The sequence below is a fragment of the Myxine glutinosa genome, chromosome 7, assembly GCF_964187855.1.
Source record: "Myxine glutinosa chromosome 7, kmMyxGlut1.1, whole genome shotgun sequence".
Taxonomy (NCBI): domain Eukaryota; kingdom Metazoa; phylum Chordata; class Myxini; order Myxiniformes; family Myxinidae; genus Myxine; species Myxine glutinosa.
Genome location: NC_136267.1, coordinates 165,698,619 through 165,714,524, shown reverse-complemented (window position 1 = coordinate 165,714,524; position 15,906 = coordinate 165,698,619). Strand labels below are relative to the sequence as shown.

The following is a 15,906-nucleotide window of genomic DNA, read 5'->3' as shown; positions in this document are numbered from 1 at the left end:
CAAGGGAATAAAAAGACCATTTGGTTCACACCACCCATGTTCACACCACTCGACTGTCCAATCAGCGGACGGCTCGCTTCGCCTTCGCCCAGCAGACGCCAATACGATGGCGTCGTAAGATGGCGTCGTATCGGCAGTTAATCGGATGCTTTTGGGCCCCAACGTCGGCTAATTCAGATTTTTCGAGTATGGCTGTACGTGATAAACAAAGAGCGCGGTTCGTAGATCGTAAATCCATTAGTGCTGTGGGCATCGGGTCACTGGGTGCGGCGTAAAAGGGATAACAAAGTCGAGTCCTTACACTATTATTATATAGATGAGCCATGTCTCAATTTTATCTATGCAGCATTTTTGGAGATATAGAGGTGCAGTTTTTTGGTTTTTCCAAGATGGCGCATGTACCACATGACCAATGACGTCATAATTATCATTCAAAAATGATAGAGGAGGAGCTGCACATATGGTGTAAATTTCCTGTCAATCGGATCAAGAGTTGCAGAGAAAATCATATTTATTCTGTGCGTACAAACAAACAGACAAATGAAAAATCACTCATAGAGCGACACTTGATCCACCACGCGGTGACCCGGGTTGCCCCGTGATTTTTGACCATTTTACATAATTTTGACCATTTTTGACCATGTGACACACAGGATTTTCCTATCATGCGAACCCGGGTTACACTCCCCCTAAAATTAATTTATTAATTATGTTAAATGGTGAAAAATCACGGGACAACCCAGGTCACTGCGTGGTGGATCACTTGGCAAAACAGAACAACGTAGAATGGCACTCAGTAGAGCATCCTTTTGAGCTCAAAAATAATTAGTGGTTGCATTCAGTGACCTGATATGTGTTACGGGCCGTGAACCGGCTTTCGTCGTGTCGGCTGGACATTATTCCCTGGTGGATTGCCGGGAACAGCTGTGCCAGAAAGGGACACGTGAGAATTATTCGGAGGCTCGCGGGTTGAACCGCAACGTGTACGTCGGAGGCCAGCTTTGTGAGGTTCCTTGCCACCGCTGTGTTGCTGGGGGCTGAGCATGTGACCTCGGGGTCGTCTCGCTCGTCCACGCCTCAATTGACCACCGGGCCTTGACTCCCCGATCGCGGGAGGGAGCACCTTTGGGAGGTTCCTCACCACCGCTGTGCTGCTGGGGGCTGAGCACGTGACCTCGGGGTCGTCTCGCTCGTCCACGCCTCAATTGACCACCGGGCCTTGACTCCCCGATCGCGGGAGCGCACAGAGACATTGGGACTTCGCCTTGGAGGAGAGCGGAGACATTGGGGGAGGTGCCGTGAGTGGGGTTAAGGGGCTTGACAAGGATATTATCGTAATATTTGAAAGTAGGGGTGATTGCCCCATTGCTGTGTGGCTCTTTGTTTGTGATTTATAATATAGTTTGGTTTGCTTATAACTTGGTGTGGTTGCATCATTGGTTCAGCTGTTTAAGGTTTTCGGTCTGCGTCCGGGATCTAAAAAAATTCCTAAATTTAGTCCGGGAAAGAATTCCCAAGTTTGGAACTTTTTCCAACATTCCCAAATTTTTTCCAAAAAAACCAACAACAAAAAAAACAACAAGTTGGCCTGCAAAGAAAGTTTTCACTGTGGTCAAACTTTCTTTCCTGAAGGGGGGAAGTGTTACAGACTCGGCCTTAATGATTGTTGTTATGAGTAGTGTTGCTGGTTCGAAGTATTCTAGATAGTATGCTTATTGTGACTTAAGGGAAAGGGTTGTTGTGAGTAAAAGATTTAATAAAAGCGCTCCTGGTAAAATGTGGCCGGAAATCCGGATCGAGACCGGAAGAGGTGGAGTGAAGGATTTCCGGCCACATTTTACCAGGAGCGCTTTTAAATCTTTTACTCACAACAACCCTTTCCCTTAAGTCACTATAAGCATACTATCTAGAATACTTCGAACCAGCAACACTACTCATAACAACAATCATTAAGGCCGAGTCCGTAACATATGCAAATCCTATTCAGTTTTCAAGTCAATCATATGAAAATTGAGGATTTTAGAAATTTGAGAAAAGTGGTTGACCTTTGGCCTAAGTTGACCTTATGACCTACATTGACCTCAAAAATAGTTGTTGGTTGAATTCAGTTAACTGATATGTAAATCCCATTCGATTTTCAAGTCAATCGGATGAAAATTGAGGATTTTAGAAATTTGAAATGCTTGTTGACCTTTGGCCTATGTTGACTTGTTGGGCTATGCCGATCTCAAAAATAGTTGGTGGTTGAATTCAGTTAGCCGATATGTAAATCCTTTTCAAATTTCAAGTCAATCGGATGAAAATTGAGGATTTTAGAAATTCAAAAGAAAGTGGTTGACCTTTTTGTATACTGAATCGAGGCTCGTGAAAGAGCTAACATTTACTTCACAAACAAATCAACCAGACAAACAAAATACCCAAAAAGAGGGAGCGGAAGACAAGATGGGGAGAGAAGGGGAAGCACACAAACACAACATCCGAGAGCAGGGAGAGGGCCCGGGGGGAGGAGGCATGGGAAGGGGGGGGGGCGGAGGGAGAATTTTAAAACACAAGGACACCAAGGACTTCCTGGACAGAAGTTGGTATTTCAAAAAAGTGGAATTGGGGTGAAATTAGCGGAGGTAGAAAAGATCAAGGTTTTGGATGGGGGAAGATAAGAGATGGTGATGAACAGCTGTTTTAAAGACTTGGAGGGTGGAGTGGGATTGAAGAGAGTGAGGGAGTTTGTTCCAGAGGTGGGAGAAAAGAGGAATGAAGGTGAGCAGAGAGTCTTGATTTTGGCAGTTTAACCATAAGAGGGTTGCAGGCATATATTGTGCGACCTGTAGGAATATTTGCGGGGCAGAGCCCAGAGAGAGCTGGGGGGGGGGGCAAGGCCAGAGAGGAGTCGGTAGAAGACGGAAAGACCACCAACCTGCCTGCGGTGAGTGAGTGAGAGGCCCTTGGAGTTCGCTTTATCGCGGGAGATTCCAATGATTCTGAATGCTTTGGTTTCAACAGCGTGAAGGCGAGCTAGGTGTGAGGCAGGAGCACCAGCCCAGAGGGGAGAGCAGTATTCCATTGAGCTGCGGATGAAAGCCTTGTATGTGGTGAGGAGCTCAGGTGTGCCAAGGAAGGACTTCGCACGACGGAGGATGCCCAGTCGGCGACTGGCTTTGGAGGCCAGATTTGAAATGTGGTTTTCCCAGGAAAGATCATGGCAGATAGTGAGACCCAAAAGCTTGAGTGACAGAACTTCTTGGAGAGGATTATTCAGAAAGTGGATGGGCGGGTTGTCCAGTCGGTCTTTTCGGAGAGACATCGTAAGAGTGTGAGATTTGTCAGGATTGAAAGACATGTTCCACTTGTTTGCCCAGTCTGTGATTTTGTCAAGGTCTGCAGAGAGTGAGGAGGCTGCAGACTGCCGATCTGAGGGATGAAGAATGGAGCGACAGAGAGTAGAGTCGTCAGCAAAGAGATAGAGAGGATTTTCAAGAGAGTCAGAGAGATCATTGATGAAGTCCAGAAAAAGCACAGGGCCCAGAACACTGCCTTGGGGAACTCCAGCCTGAACAGGAAGAGGAGATGAGAGAAACCCATTCAGGGCCACACGTTGACTACGACTAGAGAGGAAGTCCGCCAGCCATGCGTGGAGATTTCCATGGATACCAAAAGAGGAGAGTTTGGTGAGCAGAGCGGGGTGCCAGACCGTATCGAAGGCACGTGATATGTCAAGGGAGACTGCTCTAATTTCCTGTTTGGCATTGAGGACCTCCATCCATTGTTGAGAAAGCAGAAGCAGCATGTCCAGAGTGGAGTGTCCAGGTCTGAAACCAAATTGATGATCAGAGATCAAGCCATTGGAGAAGAGGAAAGATTTCATATCTGAAGCAATGATGGATTCCATGTCTTTGCTGATAATTGGGAGAAGGCTGATTGGTCTGTAGTTGCTGGGATCTGTTTTTGCACCTTTTTTGTGCAAAGCGGTGATGTTGGCAGATTTCCAAGCAGATGGAAGATGACCTTGAGCAAAGGAGAGGGTGAAGAGAACAGAGAGAGGGAGTGAAAGAGCGGAAGAACATGATTTTAGGACCCGTGGGCTGATGCCATCAGGTCCAGTTGCAGAATCAGAGTCGAGGGTTGACAGAAACTTTTCCACCTTGTCAGGAGGAAAGGACACAGAGTCCAGGAGCAGCTGGGTACGACTGGGTACGGTGGGTACAGAGAGGGATGGGTTTGGGACACAAGATTTAGAGGCAAACACAGAGTTGAGGCATTCAGCTTTTTCACGTGCGGAGTCAGCCGTGTGGCCATTTGAGGTGAGGGAGGGGATGGAGGGGGAACAAACACCAGAAACAGATTTGACCAGACGCCACCAGGATTTGGAAGAGGGAGACAGATAAGAGAGTTCAGTCCTGAGGACGGAGAGATATTGTTTCCTGGCTCTCCTGAGGGTGGACACACACTTGTTTTGGGCTTTGTGAAAGGAAATGAGATTTCCTTCCGTTGGATTTGCTTTCCAGGAGACGAAAGCAAGTTGTTTCTGGGCAATAGCCTCACCACAAGATTCCGTGTACCATGGACGGGAGGAAGGGTATGACAACTGAAGACGAGATGGGATAAATCTGTGCATGAGAGAGAGCAATTTACTTTGGAAGACCTTTGGCCTATGTTGACCGTTTGGCCTAAGCTGATCTCAAAAATATTTGGTGGTTGAATTCAGTTAGCCGACATGTAAATGTTATTCAATTTTCAAGTCAATCTGATTAAAATTGAGGATTTTAGAAAATTGAAATGGTTGACCTTTGGCCTATGTTGACCTTTTGGGCTATGCTGATCTCAAAAATAGTTGGTGGTTGAATTCAGTTTGCCGATATGAAAATCCTATTCAAATTTCAAGTCAATCGGATGAAAATTGAGGATTTTAGAAAGTGGAAAAAAGTGGTTGACCTTTGACCTATGTTGACCTTTTGACCTCAAAAATATATAGGATTTTGTCGGACCACGAACTCTACCATTTGGTGAAGTTTCGTGAAGATTGGTTTAAAATTGTGACCTGTAGGCAAGTAAAAGTGAGCGGACAGACAAATTGACTCAAATGCAATACCCTATCCTCTAGCAAGAGTAATTATGTGTAACATGACCACATTAAAACCTGAACAAACATGCACAAGTGTTTAAAAAAAAAGTTTTTTTAAAGTAACAGAAAAAAAACAAGTCATTCCTCATAAATTTGTCAATATTCCGTTTAACACTTTTAAACCTTTTTTCCCCCATCTATTTTTTCAAACAATACAGAGAAAATTGTTTTTCTCCCAAATCTTATTGATCAGAGTTGCAAGAATTGAAAATTCAAACAAGAAAGGAAAACTACAATTATATAGCTTTATTAATACCATTTACAGATGTAAAAACAAAACCAAATCTGCATACCAAACAAAAAAAATGTACATAATTCAAATTCGAATAAAATTCTCAACAAGCTCACCCCACTATAATCAAGCAATTCAGTGCTGCAAATATGTTGCCATCAAATGGACAAAGCTTTATAATTGTCAGAATATACAAATCTATGAGATGTGAAGAAGAAGAAAAAAAAAGAAGAAAAGATGTGCAGCATTTTAACAACACATTAACACTTTACCTTTTGATGGCCCAATGCCAGTCTTTGTAAGAGGTTCAACGTTGTTAGAGCAGGAAGTGTTTTCACTGTTGTAATGTATGAGCAGGAAGAAAACCAAACAAACAAAAAAACACCAAAACAAGATTTTACACATTCAAAAAGTGTGATCCTGCCTCTACGCATGCCTGAAGTCAATTGTGGACTCAAATATGCAAGTAAAGTCACGTGTGTGTTTGACAGCCAATGACGCCACAGAAATTATAGAGGAAATTTCCTTTGGAAATACTGTATCGTTGCATTTGTTGCTTAATAGAGAGTTTTCTGTACACAAGGATGTGAAGTGGACAAATTGAACAAAGATCAGATTTAATGATTGATTCTTACATGTCAGCTTTACATTGACATGCCTTTCAGGACTTACTGATGCTCATTTTTGTAAAATACACTTGTTTTTAACTTCAACAAAATAAAAGGCATCTACTGGCACACTGTAAAAATGTGATCATCAAAAATTTTCATGGCAAATTTAAAGCCATTTACGTTACTGGAAATGGAGTCAGAAAAATATTTTTGTAAAGTATTTGACAAGAGTACATTTATCCTCAAGATAAAAATGTACTTCTGAAACGATATTGCAAAATATCTTTTTTATTGCAACTGGAGAAAAGTACGAAGAAGTCGCAAACAGCTGTTCAACATTATTCTTGAAACACCCTCTCCATTTACACTTGCATAAATACAATGAGAACAGAAACGGTCAGTTTCAAACTCAGACGCAATAGTATGTCAATTCCATTGGGTTTACACCTTTGTAAAAGTGATTCCATGATGTGGATAACCAGTTTCCTTTAGTCCCAGGATGAAAATGTGTGAATTCAAACAAGGTATAATGTTATTAACAAGGTATAATGTTAATTGACTTCCAAGTAATATGCTGAAAAACCAAAAAAACAAAACAATTTATATCAGTGTCCAAAAGTCTTACCCTCCAAGAAGGCCAGACACAACCATTTAAGTCACAGAATGAACATAAGGAAAAGGTTGTTCTATGACTGTGCGAAAGTGGTGAGACTCTCCACACAAAATCAATAAAGATAGAAAACATTACCACCAACTGAGGTTCATTAATTTATTGGGGTTCTTATTATTGTAACAAATGCTACTTTAACAGAGTAAAAAAGTAGTTCTTTAAATCTTTTTTTTTTAGCCCCTCAACAAGACAATGTCTTGCTTATAACCCGCAACTGATGGTATCGCCACCATGCTATCATCTCGTAAAACGTGTTTAGCTTTTACTTTTAATCTGTAAAATAATTCAAAATTCAGGTATAATTGTAAAGCAAGTTATTATTATTAGGCGTAGTTCACATTTGTGATCGTCTAGCTGTCTCGGCTGCTCCTGCTGTAACTGCAGCTGCTGGAACACCGAGATGACCGTTGAGAAGTGGAGTTGTATCTAGTGAGAATAAACCGAATTCAAGGAAAGGGACATAAACAGAGAAGCAGGAAAGTGAGTATCCATTTTCTTGCATTCATGTCGATATTTCTGTTACTATAATTGCCCAAAAATGCTAAATGAAGCTGATCTTTTGCACAGACCTTCATCCTTCTGAAAAACAGATCCGACTAACATTTGAAGAATGCCTTGAGAAAATTTACTCAGTCCAACTTGGTAAAATATAAACTACAGGAAAAAGGTACTGTGTATTACAAGTACTGACTGACATGTGTATAAAGTAATATATTGTTGTGGTTTTGGAATAAAGGTTAATTCCCCCTCGTAGGTAGACGCACCACAACATGAAGCCTCGCGATAGTTCAGTTATTTCTTAGTGAATGTAAGCGTAGTCCTTCCCTGTGTTTAGTTTTGCGTTGAGTAGGCCAGTGAGCTTAGGTGTTCTTTTGGCGCTGAAATGCCACGTGGCAGGCCTGAACAAGTCTACCGGGGCCGAAGGGAGGCGCTGCAGGAGGGAGTGGCCGGTAAGAACGAGCTGCCAATCAGGGCTCGAGGGGAGTGGCTAACCACGACGACCAGAGGCGGGGTTTGGAACATTTGAGTGAGACTCTGGGGCGGGGCCATATAACCCTGCTCCGAGTCCCCCCACCTCAGAAAGAGTTGAGATGAGTTGAGTTCAGAGAAGAGGTGAGAAGAGTTCTGAGTCAGAGTCGTGTGCACGTCAGTCAGAGCCGGAGAGTATCGTGAGTTCAAGTGCTGAGTTACAGTTCCCTGTGAGAGTGAGTTGAGTTGAGCTTGAGCACGCACGAGAACCACGCCGCAGAACGAGTGCGTTGAATTGCGATGATCGAGATTGTACACGAACTTTCCCCGTGCCCTGCGCTGTATTAATCGCGCGCTCGAGAGGACGACCCGTGCCGGGCCACGGACGCGCAATTTCCTCCTGCCTGCCTTCGCCTGCATACATGCTGTGACCGCCAGAGAGCCACGCCGGGCGAGCTGTTCCGGAGCGACTGACGGCAAAGCGCGTTTGGCGCGCGAACATTCTTCCTCCATCTCCCCGTGTGCGTGAATGGGCCCTGTCTCTGGGGATAAGTTAACATTGTTAAGTGCCTGCTCTGTGTCCCCTTTCCTTCTGCGAATCATTGTACATTGTGTAAATAATAATAAATCGTGTTATTCCTCTGATTTGACCGTTCCTGTCCCTTCCATCAATTGGCTTCGCATGGTACGAATAGAACCGCTCGAATCGGATTCCATAAAAGTAACAGCACGAGTCACGTGATACGCATACCGCTCGGGCGTACTCGATTAAGCGTGGCTTGTGTGAGGTTCGGTCCCCGCTTTCGTGGCAGCGTGGGTTAAAGGTACGTGCGAAGTTGTCCCGATAACCTTTTTCACGTTTGCTCCGGAAGTGGCGATTCGGCCTCGTGGACCCGAAGACCCAGGGGGAAAAAAGGGTTTTAACCCCCTCTTTGTAACGGGAACGGGCTTCGGGAGATCCGCAACAATATATATTTATATATATATTATATATACTAGGGCATGCCCGTACTATATATATATCTAAAATTATATCCCCCCCCTCTATTTACATGAAATGGTTTGGTCCATTCGCAAAGCCAAAGCGAACGGCTTGCGAGTACGGTGACAATCCCCCCCCCCTCTATTTACATGAAATGGTTTGGTCCATTCGCAAAGCCAAAGCGAACGGCTTGCGAGTACGGTGACAATCCCCCCCCTCTATTTACATGAAATGGTTTGGTCCATTCACAAAGCCAAAGCGAACGGCTTGCGGAGTTTGGTAAATAAATCGCCATAGCTCGGTAACTACTTCTCCGATTAATATGAAACCTTGAAAAGGCACATCCTCGGGTCCCCAGCAATATACCTGGCAAGTTTCAAGTATATCGGACCCGTGGTTGTCGAGAAACAGCGGTCACAGACAAACGACACACAGACACACACACATACACACAGAGATTACTGGAATTATAGATAGATATATCTATATCTATATACATATACATTAAGGTGGCCAATTTTTATATAGTATATATATATTTTATATCGCACACCCTCTCATTTTAGGGGGTTAGATGAAAAAATAACAGTAAAAATTTTAGGGCAATCCAACAAGATTAAGCGGTCTCCCAGAACCCTCTAAAAGTACTCTGTGTGACAGCATTCGGTGAAATTTCTGGTGTCCATAACTTTGTTTCTTCTCAGACAATTCTTGTCAAATTTACACCAGCCTCCATTTGGACCAATATCTTACTTTCCACATAGAATTCCAATTGGGCGGTGAATACGCTAACAGATCGCTGTCTCCATCGATCTTTCCAAGTCCGTAACACCTATCGGCTCAAAATCCTTTTAATTGTTGAGTTGGTAGTTTTTACAATGAAGGAAACACGTATCGGGAGTACATACGACATAGCGATTGTGAATGTGACAGCTCTGAGGCGTCTTTCGCTTGGCATCGCAGTGACGGTGAGCACCAATATGGCGGCTGTAAGATTAAAATCTGGCTTCAAGCCCCCTCACCACCCAAAGCCTTCACGAGCTTCATAAGCGTACAGTTGATATCACGATTTGAAACACGATGGAATAATATTTACCGATATGAACAGTGATGTGGCTTTTATTGAAATTCTACAAATACTGTTTAGATTTTGATGATTTGCGTGTGATATGATTTAACGGATGTTTATATGAATCGTTTAAAATAAAAAAAAGCCTTCAATTTCTGATATTTTACGTTTTCATTTGGGCCTCCCAATTGAAGCCCTGCCCGTAGGGTGGGTACCGTTGCTAGTATTACTAAATCATATAATGGTTAGATAGTAGAATAAGTAAATAGAATAGATTAGTGGAGTGGAAAATGAGATGTTAACACTGTTTCTGTTTTAGAAGTCTACAGTAAAGTCTACAGTCTGTACACCAGGTGGACCTGTAACACGCGCAACAACAGCCATCTGGTTGGTTGGGCACCCACTCTCCAGTATTGACTCTATTGAGGAGCCCGCGTCAGCTCCCTGTGAGAGGTGTGGCTCTTCGTCGCATGTACTATGAATGAATGATCGTTTTAAGGCCATTTTCCCCGCTAGAGAGGGGGTTAGCCTTGCGGGCCCCATGACAATCATGGTCCCATGTTTGAGGCAATGTTTTTATGGCCGGATGCCCTTCCTGACGCCAACCCTTGGTCACGCTCTTACGATGCGTAGGGATACGCTGTACCTATTCTAAACCGGGGTACACACCGGGATCATTCATCCCAGCAAGCTGGTACTCAATTTGCCGACCTCGGAAGGATGACAGGCTGAGTCAATCCCCCTGGCGTTAATTCAGCGATCGACCGGGATTCAAACCCAGGATCCTAAGCCGGCACCCTGACCGGCGACCGCTAAGCCAACACCAGACTATGAGATGAAGACAAACAAGGCAACGCTACCAATTGATTGCAGTACAGTTGTGGATGAGGTTTTGGCCTTCTGGGTGAATGCTAACATCATAACCACTGCAAAGCCCCATGTCGTTGCCAAGCTAAAGCGCATCCACCAGGAGCACATCCGGGTCTCCAAGTACAAGCACAGGCGAACAGCCACACAGGTGACCTTGGAGGCTGACTTCACCATGAGCATGAGCAAGCTTTTAGACATTGCGCACGTTGACTGGGAACGCCAAACAAAAATACTAGAAAGATCGACAGTTTTTGATGGACCAGCGTGGCCCCCGACAGATGGCAATGGCGACAGAGGATATGAACTATCGGCATGCTGCTGCCAAGTATGTGAAGCGCAAGCAGGATGAGGAACGCCTTCACCACCGACAGCAGGCAGAGTCAACTCTAGCAGCTGCAGTAGCTCTCTCTTCAGAGAACTCATCATTAGATGATGACGATCCTGCCAATGATCAACCATCTCAAGTATGGCTAGACATCACAACACCAAAACATCAGTTATCCGAGCAACCACTGCCCAAGCCCAAGCGCTGCATTATTGATGACCCACTCTTCAATGCAGCACTGGATAGGACCCAGACATCAACTCGTCAGGCAATGATGATTGTCACTCCTGCTCTTACTGCAGCAGGAGTTGATGTCAATCTGTTGTCACTGTCACGGACCTCTCTCATGCAAGCTCGCAATGACTCACGCGAAACACTTGCAGCAACAGTACGACAGAACTTACAACCAACAGTTCCACTTGTTGCGCATTTTGACGGCAAACTGCTGGCACATCTGGATGGAACCAAGCATGACTCTTTGGCAATTGTTGTATCTGGCTTGGATGTTGAGAAACTACTTGGTGTCCCCATGCTCTCAGTTGGAACTGGAGCTCTCATGGGTCAAAATGTGGTTGAGTTTGTGCGTGAGTGAACAGGTGTCGAGGAGCATCTGGCAGCCCTTTGTTTTGACATGACAGCAAGCAACACCGGAATTCATACAGGAGCTATCACTGTTGTGCAGCACTCGTTCAATCGACGGCTGCTCTTTCTCGCATGCCGTCATCATATGTTTGAGATATATGCAGCCGCTGTGTTCGATACTTTGTTTACCTCAAAGGGACCAGCGCTTGAGCTTTTTCGTCGACTCAAGTCACAGTGGGATGTTATCGACAAGTCGAAGTTTGATGCTCTTGATAGCGACGAGGCTGGTGCAGGTAGTTTGAGTGCATCAGAGAAAGCATGGCTGAAATTTCGCCGTACTCTTGTTGCCCATAACCTTCAACAACACCTGGAGACTGTCCAACCTCGTGAAGACCACCGAGAGTTCGCGAGACTCACACTTTGGCTCCTGGGAGAGGATATGGACATTGGTACAGGATTTTGTGCTCCTGGTGCTTATCACCACGCGAGATGGATGCCAAAAGGGATTTATTGTCTTAAAATCTTTGGATTTCGCCATCAATTCCACATGAGCAAGCGCGAGATGGACTCATTGCGACGAATTTGTTTGTTTGTCAGTACAATCTATGCAAGCTTCTGGTTTGCAGCACCTTTGGCGACAGCTGCTCCTACAAATGACTTATTAATGCTACAGCTGATCGAAGATTACCAACAAGTTGACAGCAAAATTGCCAGAGTCGCAGAAAATAAAATGCGGCTGCACTTGTGGTACCTAAGTGAGGACCTTGCAGCACTGCCTTTGTTCAGCGATGACAGCACTGATGAAGATAAGGGGGCTATCGTCAATGCTCTGCAGAGAGATCCACTCCCAGAAGATGTTCGACGTATGGCTCCAAACAAGATCCTTGAGTTCCGGAACCTTTCCGTGGCACAATTTGTCACACAGCGCTCGCTCAACCTCTTCGAGTCACTTCATTTGTCACAGGAGTTCCTGACGGCCGCAGTAGACACATGGTTCGAGCGTGATGACGACATTGCAGCGTGCAAGACTGTTCGTGAGCTGAAGGTGGTGAACGACTGTGCAGAACTTGCAGTCAAATTGGCTACTGACTTTAATGAAGTCCTTACCAAGAATGACCAGCAGCGCCAGCTCTTCTACCAGGTCGTTGAGCATCATCAGAAGCTTCTGCCAACCAGTGCCACTAAAAATCAACTGGTCAAGAGCACCAAGTAACACTGATAGCCTGACTGCCCTGGCACCATTGTTTTGTTACTAAACAGATTTTGTTTTTAAACACTGTTTTTGTTTTTGTTTGTGTTAAAAGAATGCAGTTTCACATTCACAATTATTTAAATAAAGTGTGTTTGATTTTGGACTCGATGATGTTGTTCATGGGGGACTTTGGGGGCCATTTGTGGGTCAATGGGGATGATGTGTTTTTTTAAATATGAAAGGACTTATAAGATCAAGCTAAAATTTGGGTCCACATGGAGGCTGGTGTTGATTTGAAAAGAATTGGCCCAGAGAGAAAAAAGTTATGGACACCAGAAATATCAACGAATCTGGTCTTGCAGAGTACTTTTAGAGGGTTGTGGGAGACCACTTACTCTTATTGGATTGCCCTAAGATTTTTACTGTTCTATTGTTTCATCAAGCCACCTCAAATGAGAGGGTGTGTGATAAAAAATGCAAAATTCGAACTTTTCGAGCCACCCTAATATACATATATACTAGTGGGGTCACCCGTGGGAATCCCACGGGTATGGACGTGTGTGACATTTGGACATCCTGATTTACATGCTGCACATTAAATTTTACAAAATGGTTAAAATGGTGTAATGAACACAATTTATTTATTTCACATAATATGTGACCCCTCACTCCTCTCCACCCTCACGCCTCTCCAATGCTACTCCTCCTCACACTCCTCTCCAATACCTCCTCACACTCCTCTCCAATACCTCCCCACACTCCTCTCCAATACCTCCTCACACTCCTCTCCAATACCTCCTCGCACTCCTCTCCAATACCTCCTCGCACTCCTCTCCAATACCTCCTCACACTCCTTTACAACCCCTCCTCGCACTCCTCTCCAATACCTCCTCACACTCCTTTACAACCCCTCACACTCCTCTACAACCCCTCACACTCCTCTACAACTCCTCAACAACCCCTCACACTCCTCTACAACCCATCACACTCCTCTACAACCCCTCACACTCCTCTACAACCCCTCACACTCCTCTACAACCCCTCACACTCCTCTACAACCCCTCACACTCCTCTACAACCCCTCACACTCCTCTACAACCCCTCACACTCCTCTACAACCCCTCACACTCATCTACAACCCCTCACACTCATCTACAACCCCTCACACTCATCTACAACCCCTCACACTCCTCACACTCCTCATCAACCCCTCACTCCTCTCCAACCCCTCACACTCCTCTCCAACCCCTCACACTCCTCTACAACCCCTCACACTCCTCTACAACTCCTCACACTCCTCTACAACCCCTCACACTCCTCTACAACCCCTCACACTCCTCTACAACCCCTCACACTCCTCTACAACCCCTCACACTCCTCTACAACCCCTCACACTCCTCTACAACCCCTCACACTCCTCTACAACCCCTCACACTCCTCTACAACCCCTCACACTCATCTACAACCCCTCACACTCATCTACAACCCCTCACACTCATCTACAACCCCTCACACTCATCTACAACCCCTCACACTCCTCGCCAACCCCTCACACTCCTCATCAACCCCTCACTCCTCTCCAACCCCTCACACTCCTCTCCAACCCCTCACACTCCTCTCCAACCCCTCACACTCCTCTCCAACCCCTCACACTCCTCTCCAACCCCTCACACTCCTCTCCAACCCCTCACACTCCTCTCCAACCCCTCACACTCCTCTCCAACCCCTCACACTCCTCTCCAACCCCTCACACTCCTCTCCAAAACCTCCTCACATTCCTCTCCAATACCTCCTCACACTCCTCTCCAATACCTCCTCACACTCCTCTCCGCTCCAATCAGCCCTCACTCTCCGCTCCAATCGGCCCTCACTCTCCGCTCCAATCGGCCCTCACTCTCCGCTCCAATCGGCCCTCATTCTCCAACTCCTTGCTCCTCACTCTCCAACCCCTAGCTCCTCGCTCTCCAACCCCTATCTCCTCGCTCTCCAACCCCTCGCTCCTCGCTCTCCAACCCCTCGCTCCTCGCTCTCCAACCCCTCGCTCCTCGCTCTCCAACCCCTCGCTCCTCGCTCTCCAACCCCTCGCTCCTCGCTCTCCAACCGCTCGCTCCTCCCTCTCCAACCCCTCGCTCCTCACTCTCCAACCCCTAGCACCTCACTCTCCAACCCCTCGCTCCTCTCCCTCCAACCCCTCGCTCCTCTCCCTCCAACCCCTCGCTCCTCTCCCTCCAACCCCTCGCTCCTCTCCCTCCAACCCCTCGCTCCTCTCCAACCCTCCTCACCGTTGTTGCAGCAGCATTCTGTGCGGTTCTCCCATCTCGTGCTGTCTCTGTGCGGTTCTTGCCACATCCTGTTCAAGTCTGCATTGACGTTCCGGACTCGTTCGCCCGTCTCATTCGTTTTCTTGCTACATCCTGTTCAAGTCTGCGTTCTTCATCGACCGTCGCATTCATTTTGGAAATGGAAGCTTCCACGCATCGCATGAATTGTCACGATCCTCAAGAGGAAGTGTTTCGTAATTATGAAATGACGAATGGCAAGTAAATTACATTGTGAAAATTAAAGATTTCAAATAAACCTATTTAAAGTGTCTGCGCACATAACTAATAAAAAAAAAACGAAGAAATATCTCTCGGTAATTTCCTGAAACATATTTACTTCTGGATAATAATGTTGAATGAAATAAGAAAGAACGAAGATATATATGTCGTTTTTGTGCCGACTGTCATAAAACGTAAAAGTAATAAATGTTAACGGAAAAGAAAAAGCGAATTTTTAATATATGTCGACATTTTCCCCGAATGTTATTTTAGGCGGTGTATTTTCGTGTATCATCGTGGCACGATTTTTAGCCGCGTCGCAGACGCTGGTCATAGAAGTGCCCTCTGCTGTTGTTGTTGTTCTTCTTCTTGTTCTTCTTCTTCTTCTTGTTGTTCTTGCAGAGAAGACAAAACCTCAAAGCTCCACCCATTCTGGGAACCATAGCTCCACCCATTTTGGGAGAGGCTTCATATAAACAAATATCCACCATTTTATTAACTCGCATAGCTTTGAGGCCTGTTTTGTAGGCCCGTGGTGTCTTCCTCTCTCACACAGTTTTATTTCAAATCAAATTCGATATATCATTTCATTTTTCACAGTCGCTAACATAGTTTTAGACTCGGTTGAAAAAAAACGGGAAGAAAATCTGATGAAAGTTGCCCTTTATAGAACGAAATGAATTCTCAAAGGCCTGTAACTTCAAGTCCATTGAGATATATTTTTTTTAAATCGCGGCATGGTCAG

General features: G+C 45.3%; 1 protein-coding gene across 6 annotated transcripts in view; it reads right to left on the bottom strand.

Moving 5' to 3' along the window:
- Window positions 1–495: 495 nt before the first annotated feature.
- Window positions 496–15,906, bottom strand: part of LOC137431812 (uncharacterized) — a 164,084-nt gene continuing 148,673 nt past the window's right edge. For 4 of the 6 annotated variants that reach the window (XM_078782521.1, XM_078782523.1, XM_068123534.2 and 1 more), the window contains 2 exons: window positions 5,624–5,688; window positions 496–1,264 (listed from right to left, as the gene is read on the bottom strand). In XM_078782521.1, the coding sequence (XP_078638647.1) occupies window positions 951–1,264; window positions 5,624–5,688 (379 nt within the window). In that variant the 3' untranslated portion in view covers window positions 496–950. Of the gene's footprint in view, window positions 1,265–5,623; window positions 5,689–6,234; window positions 7,059–15,906 lie in introns of those variants that run through there. The other 2 variants (XM_068123537.2, XM_068123538.2) reach the window with 2 other exon arrangements.